The sequence below is a fragment of the Candida metapsilosis genome (genome assembly GCF_017655625.1).
Source record: "Candida metapsilosis strain BP57 chromosome Unknown scaffold2, whole genome shotgun sequence".
Taxonomy (NCBI): domain Eukaryota; kingdom Fungi; phylum Ascomycota; class Pichiomycetes; order Serinales; family Debaryomycetaceae; genus Lodderomyces; species Lodderomyces metapsilosis.
The window spans coordinates 156,835-183,029 of NW_027138160.1; the positions used below are offsets into that span (position 1 = coordinate 156,835).

At 38.0% G+C, this 26,195-nt stretch overlaps 5 protein-coding genes across 5 annotated transcripts; 2 read left to right on the plus strand and 3 right to left on the minus strand. All coding sequences in view use genetic code 12, as the record gives it.

Annotated features, from left to right (window-relative positions):
* Positions 1-93: 93 nt before the first annotated feature.
* I9W82_001576 (uncharacterized protein) lies at positions 94-3,255 on the minus strand (the record flags this gene model as incomplete). The annotated part of the gene is made up of 2 exons (XM_067690336.1): positions 94-796; positions 1,229-3,255. 2 exons carry the CDS (start codon positions 3,253-3,255, stop codon positions 94-96), a joined length of 2,730 nt encoding a protein of 909 aa, XP_067548812.1.
* A 2,782-nt stretch (positions 3,256-6,037) lies between these two features.
* I9W82_001577 (uncharacterized protein) lies at positions 6,038-7,483 on the minus strand (the record flags this gene model as incomplete). The annotated part of the gene is made up of 1 exon (XM_067690337.1): positions 6,038-7,483. One exon carries the CDS (start codon positions 7,481-7,483, stop codon positions 6,038-6,040), a length of 1,446 nt encoding a protein of 481 aa, XP_067548813.1.
* Positions 7,484-14,846: 7,363 nt separating this feature from the next.
* SUN41 (putative glucosidase) lies at positions 14,847-16,121 on the plus strand (the record flags this gene model as incomplete). The annotated part of the gene is made up of 1 exon (XM_067690338.1): positions 14,847-16,121. The coding sequence occupies one exon, from the start codon at positions 14,847-14,849 to the stop codon at positions 16,119-16,121; it is 1,275 nt and encodes a 424-aa protein (XP_067548814.1).
* A 405-nt stretch (positions 16,122-16,526) lies between these two features.
* On the minus strand, positions 16,527-18,293 carry I9W82_001579 (amino acid permease; the record flags this gene model as incomplete). Its single annotated transcript, XM_067690339.1, has 1 exon — positions 16,527-18,293. One exon carries the CDS (start codon positions 18,291-18,293, stop codon positions 16,527-16,529), a length of 1,767 nt encoding a protein of 588 aa, XP_067548815.1.
* Positions 18,294-20,445: 2,152 nt separating this feature from the next.
* On the plus strand, positions 20,446-25,551 carry TOP1 (DNA topoisomerase 1; the record flags this gene model as incomplete). Its single annotated transcript, XM_067690341.1, has 3 exons — positions 20,446-22,853; positions 23,657-24,575; positions 24,775-25,551. 3 exons carry the CDS (start codon positions 20,446-20,448, stop codon positions 25,549-25,551), a joined length of 4,104 nt encoding a protein of 1,367 aa, XP_067548816.1.
* Between the last annotated feature and the right edge of the window lie 644 nt (positions 25,552-26,195).

A 26,195-nucleotide genomic window follows, 5' to 3' on the forward strand; every position in this document is an offset into this window, starting at 1 on the left:
ACCACCATGAATTACGAAACTTTTACCTTTTTAGATTACTATATAACACTAATCACGGCTTTAAGCCGCTCTATTTACAAAATACTCCTCTTATCAACAAACTCTCAATACATTACCAGGCTCTTCTTCAAACCTCTCAATAATATTCATATTCTCAACCGTATGCACCAAGATCTGATTATAATCCTCATTCAATTCAAATATAAACACCCCCGAAATGACTCTTTCCAAATCCTTTTGCTTTTCCTTTGTGACACCTATCACAGCACCAGTCAATTTACCAATCAACCCCGATAATGTTACATTAGTCCCCATCAACTTCTTTGTATCTTCAGATGACCATTTATGTGATCCGAAATGGGCATTTGATGTTGATTGTACTCCCAAATGTTCACAATTTGGCATGCACGTGCTCCATCGAACATACACCTTCATGGTTGTGCTGAACATTGCTTGCGGGTCGGGTTTCCGCGAGGTTTTGATGCTTGATATGTGGAGCTTTACTTGGGGACTAAGGATGATTGAAGTGATGAATATAGTTATGGCTTTACAAGCACTATTGTAGGCAATTGTGCCGTGTAATTTCGGTAAATAGTTTTCATCAAACTGGGAAGGACAAATTCGAAGGTAGATATTGCTCGAGATCAAGTCCTTTGATAGGTTGTGTTCTAGTATATTGGGGATTTGCGATTTAAGTTTATCGATCAAATTCAGGAGGTTGATTTTTCGTTCAAGATCAAGTTTATCTTCTGGGGAGATATCGTTGTTATTCTCGTTGCGAAGATATGGTACTTTTCTAAACATGGTGCATGGTTTGACACGTAGTGGCGGAAGTGGGGGCAGTGGCGGGAGGAGTTGTGTAGGACCCCAAGATTGCTGCTGAGGAAACCATTGGTGTTGGAGACATAGTGGGTGTAGATTTACAAGGGGCAGCCCTCGCCCTAAAGAGCCCAACTGTATCTGCTTGTGTAGCAGTTGTCGTATTGGTGCAATATGCTGTATTCTCGACATCCCATGTGGTATGAATTGATCTTTCTTGCGCTATTGTAAGAGCTAGAGGTATTTGAATACTTTTGTGGTGAAAAAAAAGAAGAGCGGATAATAACACAAGTTAGATCAAAGCTGAATTAACACAAATTATACGAAATAGAATCTATATACGCCATACAATTATGCAAGTCTTGTCTCCTCTCACGACTGTTCAATCAGAGTCTTTGCATCAACATACGCACATCTCTGTTCCTCATTCTTGGTCAAGACATGTTCACTCAACCATTCACTAGCAAGGTATCGTGCACCACAAGCCACACACTCACCAGTCATTGGCAATTTATCCCCCAATGTGTGCGCAGTTTTACCCTTTGCATCATCAAATTTGAAGTGCAGATGCAATAAATGTTTCTTGTAATCGTAAGGTCGGTTGAAATTCTGCGTCTTGTGATTGCACATTTCTCTTGGGTAAACACATTGAAATCGACCAACTTCATTATGGATTCGCATATGACGAGTTAAATCACGACTAATAAACTTGTCACACACGGGACAATGAGCTCCTTTACTTGCTTTCCTTTTCGAAGGTGTAGGTGCTTTCCCTGCACTAGACTCTTGTTTATGTACTTCAGATCCGACCGAGACTGCACTATGGGGCGAGCTGTGATTTGATAACGTTTGGTTCACAGTTGGGTAAACCTCTTGATCTTCATCTGAATTTATGTATTGGTCAATGTTGAACTGAGGCACTTCAGCAGAATATGTAGATTGGGAATAGTTGTCAATTTCAGCCCCAGAGGCTCTTCCTGGAGAAGAATCATTTTGGGACACATAAGGATCAACTGATATACCTAATGGGGTAAACTCTTCCTTCATTGGCTCTTGTTGTTGCCCTTCACTAATATCATTCTCTCGAAACTCAGGAATTGGAAACGCCATAACGTTTGTATCTATTTCCTCACGTTGTGCGTTGAGGAAGTTATCCTCTCGGTTTAAATACATCTCAAAGGATTGATTGAAATTATTGACTCCACCATCGAGCCTTGTAGCTGGAGAAAAGTAACTTCCATTTGCAAATGTATCAATACCAGGTGTGTTGTCCAATTCAAAGTAGCTCTTCACCGGTGGTTCGACAGATGGTGTCAAGTCAAAACCGGGGACAGATCCATACATGCTACCTTCATTCAACTCCATATCTCTTTTAACATCAAGGTCTTCACGAGTTAGCGTCATGGAGAGTCGCAGTAGACCGTGATTATTAACTCCACCAGGCGTTCTGTTCCAATAATCTGTTCCAGAGTCGGAATGAGACGACGAGACAAGTCTGTTTGGCAAATTCACCTTCTTGTTAACTCCATCCAACTTGAGATGAAAGCCAGGCTTTTTTCTTGGTCGTCCTCGTTTGGCTCTGGCTTTGGGTTCAAATGGTGTCTCCCCCAGAGATGATAAGCCATAATTGTTTGTTGGAACACTCAGTTGAGAATCTTGTGGAGAGGATGAGATTCCATTGTGCTGCGGAGGATATTGAAAGCTGGTTTGTTTATGAGGGATGTTGTATTGTACAGCCTGGGAAGTCACAGGGTGGGTGTTGTGACTCGAAGGTAGTGAAGACTGCACATCCTCGTACTGTTGAGGGACTCGTCTTGGATAGGAATGCTGGGGATTGCTCAATGGTGGCTCCTGATATAGTCGCTGCTGTTGTGGGACAGGGTATTGAGGCTGAATAAGTTGATGTTCTGGATGCCCATAATTGCCGCTGTATTGCTGGAACTGAGGAGGCTTAGTTGCTACATTTTGGTAACCTCGATGTAGTTGGTCTTGGAAAACAGGCTGAGGCTGCTGGTACTGGTGGTTCGAAGACAAGCCATAGTTGTCGGTTCCTGGTTGCGGAATTGTTGTATCCACTCCTTGCTCGTAACCGTGAAAGACTTCATAGTTTTGCATAATATTGTGAACCTCTTCTTCCATCGACTTGTCAGTGTAAAATGTTTCAATCCTCGAAGATGGCACAGAAATAGCTCCTTTATCCACAAAATATCCACCATCATCTCCGCTATGCTCTAGGTTGGGTTCCGCATAGTCCTGCTGGTTCAATAACTTTGGCTCTTGGTAAACAAAATCTGGCGTTTGACTTCCACTCTTTTGCAAAGCTTGTGCTGACTTGTTGTAATGTCGGAATAAGGACTTGGATAACTGTGAATGGTAATTTGATTTGCTGAACTGTGGATTAGGCGACGAATTATGATCAATTTCGTTCAAGGTCATTTTTTTTGGTATTAGCACATACGTAAGTTTTCTCCTTTTGTGTTTAATGAATTAATGTGGAAAAGTGTTTGATAAAAGGTGATGATAATAGTCTAGTATAGTGATATCACTTGCGATGGTCTATGAAGATAAAGTTTGATAGGTTATATAAAAGAATGATGATGAATATATAATCTCAATTATGAATTACAAAAGTCTACTTCTTCTTTTCTTTCGTCTAAACTAATTTTTTTTTTTTCTTCTTCTTCTTCTTTTGTTCCGCTTTTAATAAATTTCTTTGCTCTATTAAGATCCATCTACTCTAAGTAATAATTTCCTACTTCAGGCTTATTGGATGAGCTTGTCCAATGGAGGAATGGATGACGGCGATCTACGTGAACCTTTTCAGTTCGGCGTTATGCAATTGAAAGATCTACAAAATCTTCATAGATCCTTTGAGATCGGACTATGTGTGATGAGATGTTAAAACTCTAAAATATCCCTCACATCATCCGAGATACTTTTTTTTCTTTAAGCCTATAAGCTCCATCTCATTTAGTTGCATGCATATGTAGCATGTCAATCTATTTGAACTATTTTTGTAAAAATTCGCATAACCTCGCTTCAAACTACCTCAAGACAAATCATTGACCTTCCATGCATCAACAGTAGCCACCACCAAGGCCTTAGAGAAGGCTGCCATGGGCATTGCCAATCTTGCATCTGTGGCCACGTACTTTTGTAAATGTTGTCACCTCATACAATAAATAAATTAAACCTCGAATTGGCAATTGCTAAATTCTCGGCAAATTATTATCGAGTTCCGAACCGAGCACAAATGACGTAGACTAAACTCTATTGCTACGGTACGCTTTTGGCACGATATGGAGCACTATTGATGAGAGAACATACATAGCGCTCAATGCCCTTTTTTCAATCGACTCGAGAGCTCACAACTCACCAGGACAACTCCTCCTATTCAACACCACCACCTTCCCCGCAAAGTGGCTTGTGAGTTTTCATTACAAAAAAAATAATTTTCGAAGGTGCATCAAGTTGCATAATAGGACTTGTATGACCAAGGAGGATAATTGATGGCGGTGAGTATTGCCTAGTACTGTTTGCAAAGCAGTTGTTCGGACTTCCGCGAGGTTGTTCATGCTACTGGCGATTGAAGACGATGCGACGACTAAATCATCCTTACTTGAGTCTCTCTCTTCCACGATCTGAGTATATAAATTGGTCTATCATATCAGACTCGCTCTTCAGCCAATTCAAACGCCTTAGGATTGTAAAAGAATTACAAAATATCACGTGATAAGATTAGGTAATCAGAGCAAACTACAAAAAAAAAAATATGATTCTTTACATCAAAAAAAAAGGTTATGAGAAGATGGGTTACTCAATTTGTTCCAGCCTTCCATGTGTTCAAAAGGAGAATTGTTCTCTTCGAAGTCTTTTAAAATTCCTGCTGTGTGATAGTGCTACCCGAATGGCAGAGCTTCCAAGATATGGAATCTTAGCCAATTGGTGAGTGCAATTTAATGGGTGGAAATGCTTGCAGTTGCTTAGGGTAATTACTGGACCTGTTGTGCCCGTGATTATAATGTGCAATGGCCCTTTTTTTGCAACACCCAGAGAACAGTGCGATACATCTCAGCTTTAGGTTTTCGAGATTGTATGGATCGTTCCGCTTTTCCGTTACTTTCGTGATGGTCTGTGATAGGAAAGAAGTTACCATGCAACCCCAATTGTTTTGCAATCATCTTCACGAATGATTATTGCTTTCATGGTGAAAATGATAAATTTTGAAGGTGGTAGGTGTCAATCGGTTTATCTTTTGTCTGAAAAACTTCTGAGTGTTCAGTGAATAAATGTAAAATTTGTATATTGTTTGTAATTAATACCAGTTGTAGAGATTCTATCTCTCATTCAAGCATTGTCTACAATCGCAATAGCTCTTGCTACGAAAGAGAAGCTAGCTATGTAGAACATTACCTATTCCGTAGCTTCTGGTTGTCACCCAATTTCAGCTCCACCGGTACGACAATTGTCCACTATTGGCTGACATAAAGTTTTGTGATACAATCGCTTAATGTTCACTTAAAAAAGGTTATCCCACACACAAAAGAAACAGTAGCGCTTCAAAAAAGTATAAATCGCCTCAAACGTCAATCTCCTTACCTCCTCGGCCCATAGTAGTCTAGCCATCACAATTTTAGCCGAGCTTACCCCTCCTGCAATTCTGAAACATCGACGTACTGAAGTGAAACAAGAACAAACACTAGCTAAACACAAAATAGACAGGACTGCATACCATTACTTTTTGATTAAACACTTCTCCCAACCCCCTTTTTTTTATTTCTTTTATCTTTTTTATTTTATGCTTTCACTCGGGAATGCAACATGTACTCCCGTTTCATGCATATATCAGCCCTCAAGACATTCAACAATGGATCAAGTTTCTAAAAATAAAAGAATAGGAAAGGACACGTCACAATCGAGGCTCACACATGCATTGGTTATGAACTTAAATCTTTTTGTTCATTTGCCCTTGTTTCATAACGATATGCGTTGTTTAGTGAGAATCTAAACTTTAGATTTTAGAAATTATTTTTGATGTACATTATTGTTTATTTTTATTTTGGAAAAAAAGGGGTCTATTTTGTCCTACAGTAACGCGTTTTTGCAAGTAATAGAGTTTTAGTTTGAGATGATAATAGTCATATGAGGTGTGATAAACGATACATTCGATATCTCCATAGAGAAAAAGACTTTTTCCGATCATTTATTCATGTTGACTTCACTTTGGAATTAGCATTGGGCACCTCTTTGCTGGGTCAGATGTAAGAATATGCTCCTCCAACCACGCCTCTCCCGTAAATCGCATCCCACAAGGACACGTACCCCAATGAGACAATTTATCGCTCAAATTGTGCAACTTCTTCACCTCTGGATCATCAAAGTTGTAATGACGATTAAGTAAATGTTTCTTGTAATCGTATGGCCGATTGAATTTACCCAGTTTATGACGACACTGCTGCTTAGGGAACTCACAAGTGAATCGTGATTCCGATTGATGGGTACGCATATGTCGAGACATGTCTCTTGTTATTCTCTTGCCGCAAATTTCACATATCCGATGATCAACAAATCGAGCCTCTACTAATGGGATGGGAATGGAGTTGATGTTTGAGTTGACAAATGTAGTCATGTCGGGGTACTCAAGAGTCTCTGGGTGGTGGTGGTGGTGGTAAGGTTGTAAAGTTGGTACAGCTGCTGATGCCAATGGCATGGTTGCTGGTTGCGCAGGCATTGAGGCATGCACGTATGCTGCTGGCTGCTGCTGCTGCTGTTGCTGCTGCTGTTGTTGTTGTTGTTGTTGTTGTTGCGGATCTTGTGGTTGCTGTGGATATGGGACCAACAGTGGCATCAGTTGCAGATGCATAACTTGAAAATGAGTTGGAGGTGGCATTGAATGTGCGGGAACTTGCACCAATTGCTGTCCTTCGTAGTGATTACTGGCAGGTGGTTGCAGTTGTACATACACTGTCTCTGAATTTGTATAAGGCGGTCGTTGCATCCCAGCAACTGAAGACAAGCTTGGGTTTGAAACTGATGATACTGAGCTTCTACCGGTTGTTGTAGTAACGTAGTTGGCGGCTTGTAAATCCTTTTGCAAATTTGATGTTGTTGAAGAAGATGAAACTTCTCTATCTCCTTCAATAGTTTGATACTGTTGTGTCGTGGGCAACGAACCAGCGCTTGTTTGATCATGTAAAGCTTCGTTAGAATGCTGAAAACTGAAACTATGTTGTTGATTCATGGCATCAATATGTCCAGTTGATGATGATGTTGCATTTACGGGAACACCAGGTACCACAGATTGTTGTTGATATTGTGGATGTTGCTGGTCAAATGATGCTTGTGGTTGCAGTAGCAAATGATACGATGCTAATTGCAGATGAGACATTGATGGCGATGGTGTGTCTTGCAATACAGGGGTAAATCGTTGTTGTGTTTGCATTTGCAATTGCTGCACTTGTTGTGGATGTGGTTGCTGTGTTTGAACGTATTGGGAATATAGATGTGGTGGATACTGTTGTAGTTGCTGTTGTAAAGTAGTCATGGTGCCCACTGGTTGAAATTGATAAATCTCACGGTGACCAGACGGATGTTCAATAGCAGTTACTTCTTGTACGTTTGGTTCAGGTATATGATGCTCACCTTCAATATCTTTCTTTGACATACCTTATTTGTAAGGCTTCTTTCCAAAATATTGACCTCTTTTGTTGATGTAAGTAGATCAAGGTTCAGCCCCATTTACAGAATATGTCGAGGTATCTGTATTCGGAAAATCCAATAGTATACTTGGCCGAATGGTTATACAAAGCGTAAAGACTTTATTGTTGTTGTGGTTATTGTTGCTACTTTGATTCAATAAGAGTCCAAGTAGCTTGATTCGCAGACAGCTTTCACCCTTCTAGTTGAAATATGACCTTCAATGACTGTAACAATCTTCCAATTGGTAATACTATCTCCAACACAATTCCTTTTTGTTTTGGAATAATTTTTTTGGGGGTGGGGGTTCCTGAAACTTTGTTTAGCGCCCAAAAAGAAAAAAAAAAAAAAAAGTTACTAAATTTGTGCCTTAGGGAGCTTGTTTGGGGATGATAGGAGGAAAAAGGAACGGTAGTTGATTGAAAAACCCACGACAGTCTTCTTGCAACGAGTGTATATGATCTGCTCCTTAGTTATGTTTGTGTTTTGAAAAAAGAAAAAAGAAGAGGAAACATGAAAATTTGACGGATACTTTGGTAACTTTATATTGAATAATATGCCAAACCTAAACCTTACAGAAAAAAGTAATGCCTGCATAACAGAAATCACCCATTGTTCAAACAAAAATTATTTTTTATTATTTTTACAATTTCTTTTATCTAGGAGAAGCAAAAAACACAAAGTAGTTTTTGAGTTTTCCCTTATACTAATTTCATTCAACAATTTTCTTTTTTTTTTTTTTGTTTCTGTCCCATTTTTCTCCCTTCTCTTTCTCATCGTACTTTTGAATTTTCCTTCTCTGAGTGTTTCTTTTTTTTTTTTGTATTGTATTGTATTGTTTCCAAAGATCTATGTAAATTTCTTATTTTTGGGCTTTTTTTGTCCTTTTTTTTGTGGCGCTTAACTTAAAATATAATAATGTTATTCTGTGGCAGCAGTTTGTGCTACTTTATATGCAAACTTCTATTACATCACAATGCAAAGCATAGTAACCACCGACAGTTTCTTTTTTTTCAAATGTCTAACGAGCTAAAAAAAAGAATGTGCATGTGTGATGATAACACCTTTTTTTTTAGTGTATAGGGGAGGTCCAGTTTCATCATGACTCGTGCGTTTCGTGTATCTTTACCCTTTTTTTTCTTGGGCAGTATGAACGTTTGACGGTGGTTGTGTTATATTCGGCTCAGTAAATTTGCTCGCTCATAACCGCAATTGAGATGTACAAAGAGATTGTAATCTCATGAAAAAAGATGAGGTTCATGGATGCGATATACCGGGACCAAAACTTTACACTATATGAAATTGTTGGTTTTTTTTAAAAAATAGCTGCGGATGATAAGGAAGCGATCCGCTTTCCCCTGAGTCAAGATTGTTTCAGCCTATCAACACGGGCGGCAACACGCGGGTCCAAATACACTTGTGCTTGATGAATATGGCCCCATTTCACTTATGCTTCTCATGCACACTTTAGATCTTACAGCTGAACAAAAGAAAGAAAAAACAATTTTTAGATTATACACAACATTCTAGAACTCACAAAAAAAACTGTAGAGAAAGCGTGGATTTAGGCAAGTGCGGAGTTATAGTCAGTTGCTTACTTTAAACTCTTTTAGAGTGGTATGTCAGACGCCAAGAATGGTTGTTCCAGAATCGTCTGCTTTACATTTGAGATTTCTTCTGGAACTCCCTCAGTTGTTCTATCATCGCATCGTAACACAAAAATGAGAGAGAGAAAAGATTTATTTTTTAGTTGCGCAATTTCCCAATCCAGACAAAACCTTCAAAGAGGAATGAAGTTACGCAACAATAGTACATGATGACAAAACAATAGCGGAAAAATACTGATCCTACGTAATATCCAGTGACAATATACGTCATAATTTCGCTACAAATGTAAGAAAGTCTCGCTATTTTCAAATGGGCAACACTTTTGAACGCATCGTTTCACCATCTACAAATGAGAACACTTTTATAAGCATCGTTTCACCAAGTTGGCTTCATTCTCGGAACCTAAGGATGCTACAATATACAAAAAAACCCATGATCAGTTTTGTTGCTTGGGCACCCTTTGAGCCTGTATGGCAGCAGCCTACACAGAAACAATGGAAAACATTAGCTCACTCTTTTCCTAGAAGGGTCCGCGGAGTAGCTTGTCTAATTGACAATGGGTCCGTAGTGACGTCAAGGCGCCTCAATAAACTCCTCAGTTAAGAAAAAAAAAAAAAAAGAATGAAAGAAGTATTCTCTGGGCACACTTTGACAATGGGTCCATATTGATGCTAAATATAACTTGGGGCGAGCTGATTGCACCTTCTTTTTCGTAAATCCGGTTATGTAGCTGCACCAATTTTTAGTGCATTGTTGGTCGATCACTAATTTTCGTAACCATGAACGAATACTATAGATGTCTTTTTGGGCCGAGTACAGTTGGCCGGACTCTCTATTTACACTTTGAAGATTGACTGCTGTTTCTGTCCCCACCATACCTTTTTAATCTTGTGTTGCTTTTACCCGAGTAAACATTACCCTAAGATCAAATTTGTAAAAATTTAGTAATGAGAAAAAAAAAAAGAAAAAAAAAAACAATGGATTACAAAAACAATAGATCCAACAAAAAAAAAAACTAAAAAGAAACCTCTTTTTTTTTTTTTTTCTTTCAAAGCCTCTTATCTTTGTGTGTAGTTCATTTCATTAATCCGCTTAGAAGGTCCTATGACTTTCTTCTTTTGTGAGATGAGATGAGATATTCCAACAAACTACGGATTTGTTTTTGTGGCAGAGAGTAGTAGAAGTATTTTTTTTTTTGGGGGTGTTTACCAAGAGTGGAGGATAAAGACCCGGGCGGGGAGAAGCGGGAGATAAAAAATTGTGTGATTTATATCTACTGCTTACATTCTCATTTTTCAAGGGGTGTTGTTGCAATTGATGCTAATTTAAAGTTTTTTAGAAAACAAAACCCTTTAAAACTTTATTCTTCTCCTTTTCACCTTGTATGCGAAACTTCACGTTTAAACATTTTTTCACCTACTTATTTTAAGCTGATACACAACCTGATATAATAGTGGCTCAATTAGGAAAAGCTACAGCCTAAATAGTTTAACACCGTATGCATTTACGAGTTTAAATTTCCTTTTAGTGAGATAAATTTTAGATTCTTTACTATTTTTTTTTTTTGGGTTAATTACAATTCGCGCCAAGAATACTTTAACAAAAATCAAAAAAAAAAAAGAAATTTTCTCTTTTCCCCTTCGTTTTTCCTTCTCTACATTCACAAAACCAGAGCTGTGAAAAAAGCAATCACCGAAATCCAAGTCACTTTAGCAAAGGACAGCTTTGGGCAATTGAGGGCACAAGGTAAAGCGTCGCAAAGGAGGAGAGCTCTCATCCTCGAAACAACTACAGTTGGCAATACAATTAAAAGTAATGGTACAAGAAAGGGTGGGAATGTAAAGGAGGACAGAAAAAACAATTGTCGCGCCATTGTTCACGACAAAAGCAATAGCGCATCCCTGAGCGTAGCAAACTGTTACTGGGGTTCATTTGTAAATGCCAAGAATGACGTAGCTTTACACAAGTGGTGGAGAGTTTTGTCACTACACAACATCTATAAATAAATATAGTGGATACATGCAAACAATACGCCCCTCAATCTACGTGCTCTTGCAACACATTTGAAGCCTGGTAGGAGTTCTTCTGTCCTGTGTGAAATGCCGTTTTGAGAGTCCCTTCACTTTGCATATGCTTAACGCCGTCCTACATACGGTTTATCTCCGTCAATAGACGATTCTTCCATCACCAAATTCTCCTACATAGCAATGTATTTTATTGTTCCTATCGTTCGGAAGAACTATGGTATGTAAAGGAGAAACTCAAACAGTTGCCCCGAAAACAAACAAAAGGAGGGCAGTGAGGTGCTGATACTTTTTTTTTTTTTTTTTAAACTTTCTCTCTTATTCTAAGAAGGTGGATAAGGGTTGAAAGTTATTTAGTTTCTGGAGAACAATAGGGTTTATGCATGGAATGCATACTCAGAACTGAGGCGAATGCACCAAGTCGCCTCAAAAGAAAGAGACTCCTTATTTTCCTTTTTTTTTTTTTTTTTTTTTTTCAGGCTGAGCGAGTCTTATTGTTGATGGTGTTGGCAAGAGGGGGGGTGGAGTGGAAAGGGCTGTGGTTATGAGCCTCTTTTCGTCGCTTATTTTTTCCTCACAGGGGAAAATTCTTTGTGCATTTTCAGATTTTCTACATACGAATACTCGTCAGTTCGCTTAGATTCACCTCCGTTTTTTTCTTTTTTTTTCTTTCCGAAACCAAATTTCAGATCATTTTAACGAGATTGGTCTTTTGTTTTGAAGTGGATGATAGTAATGGATAGGAAATGCCAGCTATTGCGATCCACGTGGGGTCTTTCTCAATTTGTAATGTGTAATTCGAGGTAAAAGTATCGTTAGGATTACATGTCTGCTAACAACCCTTCAAAGCTTAATTATGTACAGAAAGAGTAGTGGATGTGGATACTGCTTTCATTTACTATGTAGTATACCCTGCAAAGCCTAAATGATGACGATGACAGCACAAGTAATCCGTAATGGTAATTAGAAGAGAAAAAGTACCATGCAGCATATTGTATTGTATATATAGAAGTTAGCATGAACTCTTTTTTTTGCCAAGTCAACAGATGAATCAAGGAAATTTAATAAGTGGGAGGAGAAGCACGGCCGAGGTAGCTGATATAATGGATAAATAGACGACGACAGTCTATTGTAAACCTCAGCTACTAAAAACGAATGTAATTCATGAACTTGCTATATTGTTAGTTGAGCCGCAGATATAGACTAGGATGGGTAAATAAGTTTTATACTCCCAAAATGCTTTGATTGATTGTTACACCGCTAACCACTTATGTGTAAAACCTCATCCAGTATGAGTGATCAGAGTATTTATTATACCAAAGATCGTAGATACAAACTTTGGTGAACCATAGACAGTCGAGATTCTTTTTTTAAGTATCACCATTTAATATCACTTTATTAAAAATCACACAAGGTAGTACTATGTCACAGAGATTCTCCCTTTAACGGATTGGTTACCCTGCGCTTGTCTTTTTATCGAAGTTCATAGAACGGGCAATTGACTATAAGCAGAAGAGAAAAAGCTTAAGTTGTTCTTGAAAGCGTTTGTCCTTGGAATCAATACTTTATGCCCCTTCCAAGATATTTACTCATCATGCTTACTCCATTACTAAACCATGTAGAATTCTATATCTTCTGTAATAGCTTTCGGTTAAGGCAATCAGTTTCTATGCATAGAAAAACCGTTGCAAAAAAAAAAAATGAAAAGAAATTTAGTTAGGTCCTGCATATAACTCTTTCCTAACTTTTCATATTGAGCCAGCAAAAAAGGAACCAAAAAAAAAAATACCAAACTCAGTATCTGAGGTATTGAAGAAGTCAAGAAGAACAATGTAGAAGGTAGTTTGATAGGGTAAGAGTCACCAGCAGCGCTAGGTTTTTTTTTAAAAAGACAATGGCAAGGCTTATATATACACACCTTTTGAAGTAAAAAGATACTGGATTACTTGCTTGTAGATACATAATAGGAAGTAACTTGACATTTACACCAAACTACATTTGCATTGCTATAGATCTAATATATATATATATATAGCTATCAGTCTAGATCTCCAAAATCTCGTTAGAGATTGGAATTTGATTTTTTTTCTTTTTGGAGTTTCTGCATATAGACACACACACATTCGTTATATATTTACTCACCACTAGTCATTCATTACAGTTATTAATATCACCAGAAGAGTGTTAAATCATAACAACACCTAGCAAAACCAACTTTAAGGTATGTATTAGACACGCGTCTATTTTTTTTTAAAATCTTTTGTTAGATAAACAGATTTGTTTGGTTGTGAAAAAAAAAAAAAGATCAACAGTGAGAGAGAGAGAGAGAGAGAGAGAGAGAGAGAGAGAGAGAGAAAATCAATTTTTTTTTGGTGTGACAAAATTGTTTCATGAAAGGAGTAAAAAGAACCAGCCATTAAGACACGACATACGTATTCGTACACACAGAGAAATACAATACAAAGCCACCAACAACACGCTAAGAGAATAGAGATCGACAGAAGAAAATCAAATGGTCCAATAGTGGAAGGGGAGTTTCAGAACAATTACACTAAATTTGTGGCTTAAAGAAGAATTCCAGTCTGTTACTACAGGAATAAAAACATATCCAATACAAAACATACACATAGACTTACACACACATATTTATTATTTTTTTTTTTTTGAACACGTATACACTACCCCACAAGAATACCAAGATTTCAACAGATTATAATTTTGATTATTATAAGAGATACACACACACACACCACTTTGAATAGGAGAAACAGAGAGATGAAATCATTTTGATATTATAAGGCGGTTCATTGTGCAAAGATTGTACAGCATCGGTTTTCCTGTGAGAGAAAGAGACATATATGATTTTCTAACTTTTACGTGTCCATATACATATGTGTGTTTGTGGTGGTGGTGCATGGCTGGTGTTTGCAAATAGGAGTACAAAGACGCGCAAAAAATAATTATTATCATTAAACGAGAGACAGAGAGAAACAAACAATAACAAAACAAAAAATGACACGATAAAAAAACCACACTAAACAATAACACACCATACACTAAACAATAACATTACATTACATCACATTACATTTACATTACAAATTGTTACGACATTACGTCCATACACCAATAATTAAGACAACTACTCAATGTCGCAGTTTTATTGTTATTTTTTTTTTTGTTTATTAAGTGTGTGCGTGTGTCGTGAATTTCGTTTGATGTTTCTGTTGGCTTGGTTTTGTGATAGACGCAAGACTCCTTTCAAAATAAAATAATCACACAACACATACATACATTACTACACACTAAACATAATAAGTTTATTATTATTTATTATTACTATTTTTAAATCGTCAAACCATCATCAAACCACCAAAGTTCAATACAGAAAAAAATTTTTACAACCAAAACCATATCACTTTTTTTCTTTCCACCATCAAACACAAACTACCAAATATCATCTGTTAATCTAACAACTTAACCACCCACCCGTGTGTTTAATATACTAACATCTATATCTAACCTCAAGTCATTCCTTTTATTACCTTTTAAAGAGATTTTATATTTAGTATCCCAACACACCACCACACCACACTCATTTTTTTAAAAGTATACCCACTACAACTCGTTAATAACAACTGACTTAATACTTTCATTAAACTACTACTACTACTACTACTCCTCCTTCAAGCTACTACAATGAAGTTTTCCAACACTTTAGTTTTAGCTTTTGCCGCTTCGGCATTTGCTGTCCCAATGCCAGCCATTTCCAACAACTCAGGCTACAAAAACCACGCTGTTGTTCCAGCTGCCAAGAGAGATGCAGAACAAGACTGTGAGGAACCAGTTTTCCACGGTCACCACAAACACAAGAGAGCTGTTGTTTACGAATACGCTTATGTTACTGTCACTGTTGACGCTAAAGGTAACCCAGTCACCACCACCGCTGTCACCACTACTCAATCTACTGGTGATTCCCAAAACACTGGTGCTACTTCACTGGACATTTCATCCACCACCACCATTGTTCAAAACGATTCATTGACTTCAAACGAACCAACTGCTAGTCCAATGCCAAGTGGAACCATCACCACCTCTGATGATGCTTCTGCAACTGGCGGCAGCAGCAGCAGCAGCAGCAGCAGTAGCAACGGTATCGATGGAGATTTATCTGCTTTCCAGAACCCATCTCAAGAATTCCCCGATGGTGAGTACTCATGTGACGACTTCCCTTCAGGACAAGGTGTTATTGCTTTAGACCACTTGGGATTCGGCGGTTGGTCAGGTATCTACAACAGTGACACCTCAACCGGTGGAAGCTGTAAAGAAGGTTCTTATTGTTCATACGCATGCCAAAGTGGTATGTCCAAGACTCAATGGCCAGACAGCCAACCATCCAATGGTGTTTCCGTTGGTGGATTGTTGTGTAAGAATGGTAAATTATACAAGACCAACTCAAGATCCAACTACTTGTGTGAATGGGGTGCTGACAAAGCTCAAGTTGTCAGCAAGATTGACAAGTCGGTTGCCATTTGCAGAACTGATTACCCAGGTACTGAAAATATGGTTATCCCAACCGTTGTTGATGCTGGTGCCACTTCTGTTATCACTGTTGTTGACCAAGACACTTACTACAAATGGAAAGGAGGAGCCACTTCTGCTCAATACTATGTCAACAATGCCGGTGTCTCATACCAAGACGGTTGTGTTTGGGGAACTTCAGGCTCTGGTATTGGTAACTGGGCCCCATTGAACTTTGGTGCTGGTTATTCCAACGGTGTCGCTTACTTGTCATTGATTCCAAACCCAAACAACTACGACTCCTTGAACTTCAATGTCAAGATTGTTGCTGCTGATGGATCATCAAACGTTAGTGGACTGTGTGTTTACGAAGACGGAAAATACAATGGAAATGGTAAAGATGGATGTACTGTTGGTGTTACCCAGGGTAAAGGCAACTATGTCTTGTACTAGAGCCATACAGATTGACTATGTCTAATCTTGTTTCAGTACTGATCTTCCAAAACTACGTTGTTTGTTTCTTTCCTTTTTCTACTTTTTTGGACGATGCTTATTCTCACAACCAGTTTTTTCCTTTCCTCAATTGATTTTGAGTTTTTGTATTTGTTGTTAAACACTATCATTTATGATTAGTCGTTTTAAATACAATGTGTTTGAATTTGTATTTTTCCTTTTTTTTTTTTTTATATACATATATAATTTATACCTTTGACCAATAAATTGAATTGAATTAAATCAATAAAACGAACTTCTCTTAAGCTCCTACAGTTACTCCTCCTAAGCTCTTTCTCTAATCGTTAAAATTAAACTTCTAATCTACAATAAACATTATTATAATAAGACACTCTTCTGTCCTGCTTACGCAACGATATCCCAAAACTTCTCCCACAAGTTCGTAGGCTCAGTCAGCTCCCACTCCATCTCATCAACCTCCCTAACTCCAGAATCAATATCACATTCATCCAAAGGAACAAAATAATCCCTCCAAGATGTACTAAACCGATGGAAGAAAATCTGAAATCCAATCCACAATGCCACAAAGAAAATAACCGAGATATATGCAGTGAAGAAATCAGTCACGCTGAACCCATTGAAAAATGACTGGAATCCTTGAACTAATGTGATTAAAAAAATGAAAAACACGGCATAGTATGCAGCATATGGCATAAACATTGCTTTATATGGTAATGAGTCACGACTAATTCCCCTTTTCTTCAAAACCTTAATGAATCGAATGTGACTTGCGGAAATGAATCCCCAACAGATTAATCCAGCAGTGGAGGAAATGTTAAGTAGCCAATTAAAGGCATTTTCTCCACTATTTGACACCGCCAAGTAACCCAATGCTCCAAATGCTGCAGTTAGTGATACTGCCAAGTAAGGTACACCACCACGATTCGTCTTGAGGAAAAACTTGGGGGCGACTCCTGCTTCAGCTAATCCATAAACAATACGTGATCCACAATACACATTGGAGTTTGCAGCCGATATGATGGTTGTCACAATCACAGCATTGAAAATGTGGGGCAATACTTTAGTACCTGAATTATTCATGGCGATAATAAATGGTGAGTTTGAAGTGTAACTACCACCAGATAATTTTGGATCATTATAAGGAACCAACAACCCAATGAAAAACATGCACAAGACGTAAAAAATCAAAATACGAAACAAGACCTTCTTGATGGCTCTAGGCACAGTACGACGAGGATTGGCAGACTCACCAGCGGATATACCAGTCAATTCAGTACCTTGAAACGTAAATGCGGCATTGATCAACGAGGACAACCAGCCAAGAAACCTACTTGTTGCGGTATCTTTAACCAAGATCCCAGGTCCCCAAGCGTACCCGTTTCTCCAGTACCTGAACCCCACGGGACCCGTCTTACCAGCTCCACAAACCATACATAATGCATAAATGATCCATCCAAAAACAGCAAGGACTTTAATTGAAGCGACCCAAAACTCAACTTCACCATAGAACTTCACGGGGAAAAAGTTGAACACGGTAATAATGACAAAGAAAATACTAATCCATGCTGCTAAGGGTACAGCGTCGGTCCAGTACTGAATAACTTGGCCAATGACGGATAATTCAAGGGCAAATGTAATTGCCCAACTGAACCAATACAACCATCCATTTGCCGCACCAGCCGATTTCGAAATCCATCGAGTGACAAACTGGGCAAATGATCCAGACACAGGGATCAACGTTGCCATTTCTCCCAAGGATTGCGTCACCGAAAAAGCAATTGTCGTCATAAACAAGAATGAAATGAGTGATAATACCGGGCCGGCATCAGCTAGTGTGCTTCCTGTTGAAATGAAAAGACCAGTACCAATGGTTCCACCGAGGGCAATCATTGACACATGACGTGCTTTCAACCCACGTTTGACTTCGTTGACGGATCCCTCATTGTCATCTGATTCGTCTTCACGAAGAAATAATTCGTCTTCATCTTGGATGAAATTCTTTTCTTGGTGTTTTTCCTTACTGCTGAATGCAGTTGATTGTGATGGAGTTATGTGGTTTGAAAGCGATGGGTGTGCTTGTGCTGCTGTATTGTGGACTGAGTTTGCTCCTGAGGAGGACGACCCACCTTTCTCTAGATCGTAGTGACTCATTGTTTAAGTGAAGAATGAAAATATGGAAATGCAAAAAAACGTTTTAAGAATATGTTTTTTTTTTTTCAGCAAATGCAAGTTATATATATATAAGTACAAGTTTGACGATGGGTAGGAGACCTGAGGAACAATAATGTTGAAACAATAAAGGAAAAAAAAAAACAAACAAACAGAAAGATAAAGAAAGTGAAGTAGAAGAGAGATGAGAGGAGGCTTATTGTTGAGTATATTTATATCGGGCAGTTAAATTACTTTGAAAAAAATTTCTTTTTTTTTTTTGCTTGGACCTTACATTTGTTTCTGATAAGCAACAAATTAAATTGCAATTTTTTGCATTAACCGCCGTCTAAGAAAAATAAATAAAAAAAAAAACATTTTTTTACTTACATGATTACTGAGCATCGGCCGGCGGTGGGCCTACTAATGTCGTACGACGAATTTGAAAACTCTATTTGAGATAAGAGAGCTATTAAAGAGATTTTGAAAGTATGATTCTGTATGTCGATGTGGGTGTTTGAATGAGAGGGGTTCTTGTAATAATTTTTACAACCCTCTCCCCTATATTGGCTTTACGGTCATCTCTCTCTATCTCATCCCCACACACAAAAATAACAATTGATTAGATAGCGGGATCAAAATTAAATGAGGTAATCTAAAAATGTGCAACCGCGATGTAGAGATAACGTAACACTAACAACCATCTAGCACTAGAGAGATTGTTAGTAATTTAATGGTAGTTAAAGGCAAGTGAAAGAGAGAAGATGAGGCGATTTTCTTTGTTGCATCAAAGCTTTGAGAAAGGTATATATTTCTTGTACGGCGATTTGGTTATATAATAATAATTTTGAGTTTTGTTTTTGTGGGTGTACGGCATCTGAGTGTGAAAAAGAAATTTTTTCTTTTTGGTCTTTGCAATCATAATGCCGTATTTGAATCCTATTGTGCCTTTTTTTGACAGAGTGTGCTATATCTTGTGCCATTTGAGGAATAGGAAGAAATAATATACATGCCGCTCAAGGTGGGGTGGAAAACAGTGTGTCATTGAAGTTAAAGTAGCTACTCCATAAATTGATCTGGAAATTCCCGCATGGGAGACAGGAAGGGACGGCAAATTTCAACTTTTTTTTTTTTGGCACTCTTTGTAATGGCATCGAAGGGCACAAAGAATTTAGCGGCTTAGGCACCGAAATTCTATCTTCTCGCTTAAAACAACTCTTGTTCTTTGCTTCACACAGTGCAGAAGTTTGATGTCTTTGGGTCGTGAAAAGTCCTGTTGAATTGGGGAAATGACTCCTTCAATTGATCAAATTAGCGACTGTTTCGGGAGGTAAAGCACATTCAGGCCTTTATTATTCAACAGTGTATCCTAAGAGAAGTACTCAGCTAGTTCTAGCTAGGCAATACTATATCATTTGAGAGTTGATTGAGATGTTGATCTTTTATAGACTTGGATGGAGCTTCAACATCCTTTGTCTGTCTGTGGGACGCTTCATGTCGGAAACAAAAACGCGACACGACACTGGAAACAAAATTGTAATATCATACACGACTTTACCTTTTTACTTTAGGCGATCGCTCTCTTCACTGTAAGCAAAGCCGAACGTATTTGAGACTACAGTAGTTTAGGCTGTTTCGAAAGCAATTTGTTTCTAAGTTGAATTAGATATAAAGAAAATATTTGTATGCTAATTTGTTGTGGTGAGTTTTCGTCAAAAGCACATTATCGTCACTTATTTGGTTGCAAAATCATACCAAAATTTTATCAAATTTATTGCTATACCCTTAGGTGCAGATAAAGTGTACCACTATTAGAGACGAACTACATGGTAACATAGATGAAGCTTCCAGTGATGTAATACATTTCGTATCTTTTATGATAAAACTTTAAAAGGATCAAAAACTGTGCATACCAATTGTATGAATGTGCATTTTGTCTTTTTTCTTTTTTCTTCTCGTGTGTTGTTCTCTCTCTCACAAACATCGCGGAAAATTTGAAGACAGCAAAAATAACGAAATCAACAATCAAATCAGAAAGAATCCATCACTTTAGCAAAGACAAACCCACTTATCCATCTATAAAAAAAAGCCCTTAGCCCTTACTGTATATTGCTTTACCCTTGCTATTTAAGATCATTCAATCCATTGAGTCGCAATGAGTTCTTCTGATGATGAAACTGCTCTTAGCCAACTACCTATTGAATCACAATCTGTATCCACTTCACCAACTTCAGATGAGATAGACCATGACGAAGAGGATGATGTTCCATTAACCAAGAGAAGTAGGAAGAGAGTGACTGTGGAATCAGACAACACTGATGACGATGAAGAGGACAATGATGATGATGACGATGACGATTACGATGAAGATGATGTACCGTTGTCTAAAAAGGCAAAGACTAATAATGGAACAGTAAAGGCAAAACCAGCTGTCAAGAAAGAGACAAAGGCTACGAAAAAGACGGCAACTACAAAGAAATCAACGCCTAAAGTGAAATCCGAACCCAAGGCTAAGACTACTACAAAAGTCAAGGCTGAGATCAAACTAGCCTCCACAAGAGCTAAGAAGGAACCTTCAATCAAAAGTGAAGCGAGAGCTAAAAAGGAAACATCCATCAAGAGTGAAACTCCAGCAACTGAAGATGATGATACATACAAATGGTGGGAACAACAATCAGGAGACAACGATGGTGAAATCAAATGGCAGTCATTGGAACATAATGGAGTAATGTTTCCTCCACCTTATGAACCATTACCATCTCATGTCAAACTATATTATGATGGTAAGCCAATCAATTTACCCATTGAAGCTGAAGAAGTTGCTGGGTTTTTCGGAGCAATGCTTGAAACCGATCATGCAAAGAATCCAGTTTTCCAAAAGAATTTTTTCCAAGATTTCCAACAAGTTTTGAAAGAATGTGGTGGGTGTGGTGTTGAAATTACTGATTTCAATAAATTAGATTTCAGTAAAATGTATGCATATTTTGAACAAAAACGAGAAGAAAAGAAAGCCATGAGTAGAGACGAGAAAAAGAGGTTGAGGGAGGAAAAAGAAAAGATTGAAGAGCCTTACAAGACTTGTTTACTTAATGGAAGAAAAGAATTGGTGGGGAACTTTCGTATTGAACCTCCAGGATTATTCCGTGGCCGTGGTGCTCATCCAAAAACTGGTAAGTTGAAAAGAAGAGTTTATCCAGAACAAGTGACATTGAACTTGAGTGCTCATGCTAAAGTACCTGATCCACCACCAGGTCACAAGTGGGCAGAAGTGAGACATGATAATGAAGTCACTTGGCTAGCCATGTGGAAGGAAAATATTGCTGATAGTTTTAAATATGTGCGATTTGCTGCCAATTCATCGGTCAAGGGACAATCTGATTTCAAAAAGTTTGAAACGGCAAGGGAATTGCGTAAATATGTTGATGCAATTAGGGCAGATTATACCAAGATGTTGAAGCTGGAGAAAATGCAAGATCGTCAAATGGCAACAGCAATGTATCTTATTGATGTGTATGCATTGAGAGCTGGTGGTGAAAAGGGCGAAGATGAAGCTGATACCGTTGGATGTTGTTCACTTCGATTTGAACATATTACTTTGAAACCACCAAACACGGTAATTTTTGATTTCCTTGGTAAAGATTCCATCCGTTTCTATCAAGAAGTTGAAGTTTCCAAACAAGTTTTTAAAAACTTGCGTATTTTCAAAAAGGATCCCAAACAGCCGGGTGACAATTTATTTGATCGAATTAACCCTAGTATGGTTAACAAACAATTGCAAAACTATATGAAGGGATTAACTGCAAAAGTTTTCCGTACTTATAATGCATCCAAGACGATGCAAGATCAATTGGATTTGATTACTAATGAAGGTACTGTTGCTGAAAAAGTTGTCAAATTCAATGCCGCTAATAGAACCGTGGCCATCTTGTGTAACCATCAGCGTACGGTGAGTAAAAACCATGGTAACTCGGTACAGAAGATCAGTGATAAGTTGAAAGAATTGACGTGGCAAAAGATTCGTACGAAAAAGATGCTACTTCAATTGGATCCCAAATTGAAGAAGAAAGATCCTAAATATTTTGAAGAATTGGATGATTTGGTTAAGGAGGATATCGAACATATTCACCATGCGATTATTGAACGACAAAGGCAACAAGTTATGAAGAGAATGGAACGTGAAAATGAAAAATTGAAAATTGAAAAGAAACCTTTGTTGACCAAGAAGGATATCAAGGATAAATTAGACAAGATAAATGAGTTGGAGAAGGAATACAAGAAGGAATTGAAGACAGGTAAACCTGAACTTCCAGCAAAGATGACGATTGAAAAATGTTATCAACAAATTGAAGCACTTGAAAATCGAATAGTTTCAACATCTTTACAATTGAAGGATAAAGAAGATAATTCTGAAGTCTCCTTAGGAACTTCAAAGATGAATTATATTGATCCTAGGTTGACAGTTATGTTTTCGAAGAAATTTGATGTGCCGATTGAAAAGTTGTTTACTAAGACTTTGAGAGAAAAGTTTAAGTGGGCCATTGAATCAGCCGATGAGAACTGGCGGTTCTAGAAATTCCTAGTAGCACTGTTTGGTATAGTTTAGCACAATGTAATGCAAGGCTTTAAATTATATTCCACGGAGATGTAGCTTTTTTTCAAATGAATTTTTCCTGAAAGGGTTACCTACACAGAACGCGTGTGTAAGATTTACTTTTTTTCTTTTTTCTTTTCGCTGATCACACAAAAAGGTCACGAGATTGTATCTAGTGTTCAGAATTGAAGAGTTATAGCTAAATGAAGCTATCGGGTATGCTTGTCAGCGTTAGTGTATACAAATGCGGCTATAGACTTCTATGGAAGCTTCTGTAAAGCTTTTGAGATTTGATTTCACTTGCTCTTTTAATATTTTGTTGACTTTAATTTTTCTTCATTTTTTTTTTTGACGCGCAATTACTTAAAGACCCTTTTAGTGTTGCAAATAACCACACGTTGGTGATGAAAAAGTAGAACAAAACCATAGCAACAAAAGGATTACCTCGATATACGACAAAATTTAAAACAAAAAACAGATCGATGGGCGTGTGTGTTCATTGTTTACTCTTCTTTGTACACTCTTTGCTTCTTTTCTCATAACCCTTTCCGAATTTAGTGAATTGATTACCGGTGCATGTTTTAAAATTTTAATGAAACGCATTGCTTTCAATAAGAATAAGAGAAATTCTTTCTTCTACAATCTTTGTTCTTTCTTTTTTTTCTTGTCATATGGTCAAGAGATTCAGTTTCGAGGTTGTTAAGAACAGTTGATATATTATGGGCACTATACCTGACAAGCTCCAAACGCGTCATATGCACCATAAGCATTATAGCCTATCAGCTACTCCGAGCTTCGAAGTCAACGTACCGCTGCCCACGAGTCAAACGTATTCCTCAAGCTCATCATGGGTTGATAATTTAGTTGCATCACTGACCGTACAATCAACTCATTCAACAATGATCACACTTATGCCATCACTCGTTATTCGTGAGGAGGAAACTGATAATGGTGACACCAGCTCTGGTACTGAAATGCCTTCACTTGCGGAAACCAGCAGCTCGTCTTCATCGATCTCAACCACAATCACCGCCATACCTAGCCTGAATAACCCATACATTCATGTACCGACACTACCCACAAGTTTGGTATTTATTATTGTTGGCGCCATACTCGGAGCCCTATTACTTGCATTAACATTATATCCAATCATCAACCATTACATCTACTCATCAAAAGCTCGAATGGAGAAAGAAACATACTATTCCACACCAGGTTTAACTGCAATGTCGGAACAATATTCATTTCCTCATAAACGTGTTGGATCATCATCATCACAACTTGACTTGTCATCTACTTCCTCGACTTTATCTCAGGGAAGATCCTTACAGAACCACATTCTTAGTGATAAGCAACAATTTCGTAAATCAATGTTTAACAATCCTAGTTTGGAGTATGACAGCTTATCATTACCATTATATCAAGATAAACGAAATTCTTCATCAACAGTGTACTTGCATAAATATAACAATTCCTCGTCTGCATCACTTTTGAAGCCATTTGCACCATATTTGGACTCAGCAACCGATGCATCATCATCTTCTTGTGTTATGAATGACGGTGCCAATAAAGATACAGATAGTGATAGATTTGGTACGACTGGGACTTTTACTGGAAGTGTTCAAACAACATTGCGCCCTCCTAGTATGTACCTTGAAGATCTTTTGAATGGGGAAAGTGGCGCCGAGGATGAAGTAGAAAAGGGGAACGAGGCGAAGGGAGAGCACCAAGGAGAAAGGTGACGAACTGCGCAGCCAACAATGAAAAGGGGGGGGGCAGTTGACTTTTAGATTTTTTTAGATTTTTGTTTTAATAGAAATTAGCAGTAATTGCTGCATAAACATAGTTTTTACTTAGATTTTGTAGGAGTCTGCCACTATTAAAGTTTATTAGACATCAAGAACAACAAAGACCAAGGGTAAGACTAAAACTCAATCTCAAAAGTCAAAAACAACTAGGGTCCACCATCCGTCTGACCATAGTGACGATGATTCTGACGATGATGATCATCATAGGAAACATGCAAAGACATCAAAGACTTCAAAGGCAAAGAAGACTAAGACACAATCCCCCAAGTCAAAGACAACAAGAGTTCATAGTCATGATTCTGATGACTCTGACTCTGACGATGATCACCATAGGAAACATGCAAAGACATCAAAGACTTCAAAAGCAAAGAAGACTAAAACACAATCTCCAAAGTCAAAGACAACAAGATTTCATGACCACGAGTCCGATCATAGTGATGATTCAGATGATGAACATGATCATAACAACCACCATAGTAACACCAGAACTGATCAACATAAAGAACAATTGAGACCAACAATTGCTCCTACTTTGACTACAAAGACAATTGCTGCTAGAGACTTGGGTGCAATTGGCATGGCTCAAACCACTAGAGCCCCAGAATCAGTTATGACTGAAGCTGTTGATTTTAAGGCAAGTAAGCCATGCGTTGGTGAAGGTAAAGGTGCTACTCGTGCTTATCCTCAATCTCTGGAATGTATAGCTGGTGGTTTATTGGGTGTTTTGGCTCTCATGTTTGTTGCTTACAAGTTAGTGTCTTTGTTCCGCTCGCACAAGAACAAAGACGAGAGATCAGTTCGTTATGTCTCTTTGCCAGAAGCAGAAATGGAAGAGGCAAATGACAGAAAGATTGAAGTTTGAGAGACGTCTATTGACGGATGTTGAGCCACCTCAGCTTGTATTTACGTTTGCGTAAAGTATTAGTTTGATTCTGTATATAGTTTGATTCTGTATATAGTTTGTTTAGTAAGTTTGAATTTCCTATTAATATTGAAAATGTAGATTATCATAGGTCTAGTTACAATTTGTTAAGCTACTTGTGTTACTGTTTCACAGCCTACTCTCAAGCACAATAATGACCTATGCAACTCTATGTGTGCATATGACTGCCACGCAAGAGGTTGGGCTGTGCTGATGGTCGCATGCGATTGTATTGATCACCATGCTGCAAAATTTTGTCAAGCCTCGATAATAAAACCGCGCGAAAGCGCAAAAGTTTATTTTCTGCCAAGCCCCTAATTCCGTGTACAAAAAGAAAATAAGTGATATCAATTGTCAGTCAGGTTAGCTTGGAGATAATTTCGTGGTGGCTCTGTAGCTTGATACTTGAAACCGCGAAGATCTATATTAACCGAATCTCAGTGCTTGAGTTCCTGCGGTGGAAAGAGAGCAAGAGAGAAAGTAGGAGTTAACCCCAAAGTCACAAGGTGGGTAACCTTCAGCGGAGGACGAACGGATTAAGTTCAAGAAATTGAAACTCTCTCATTACACTTAGTGATGATTTT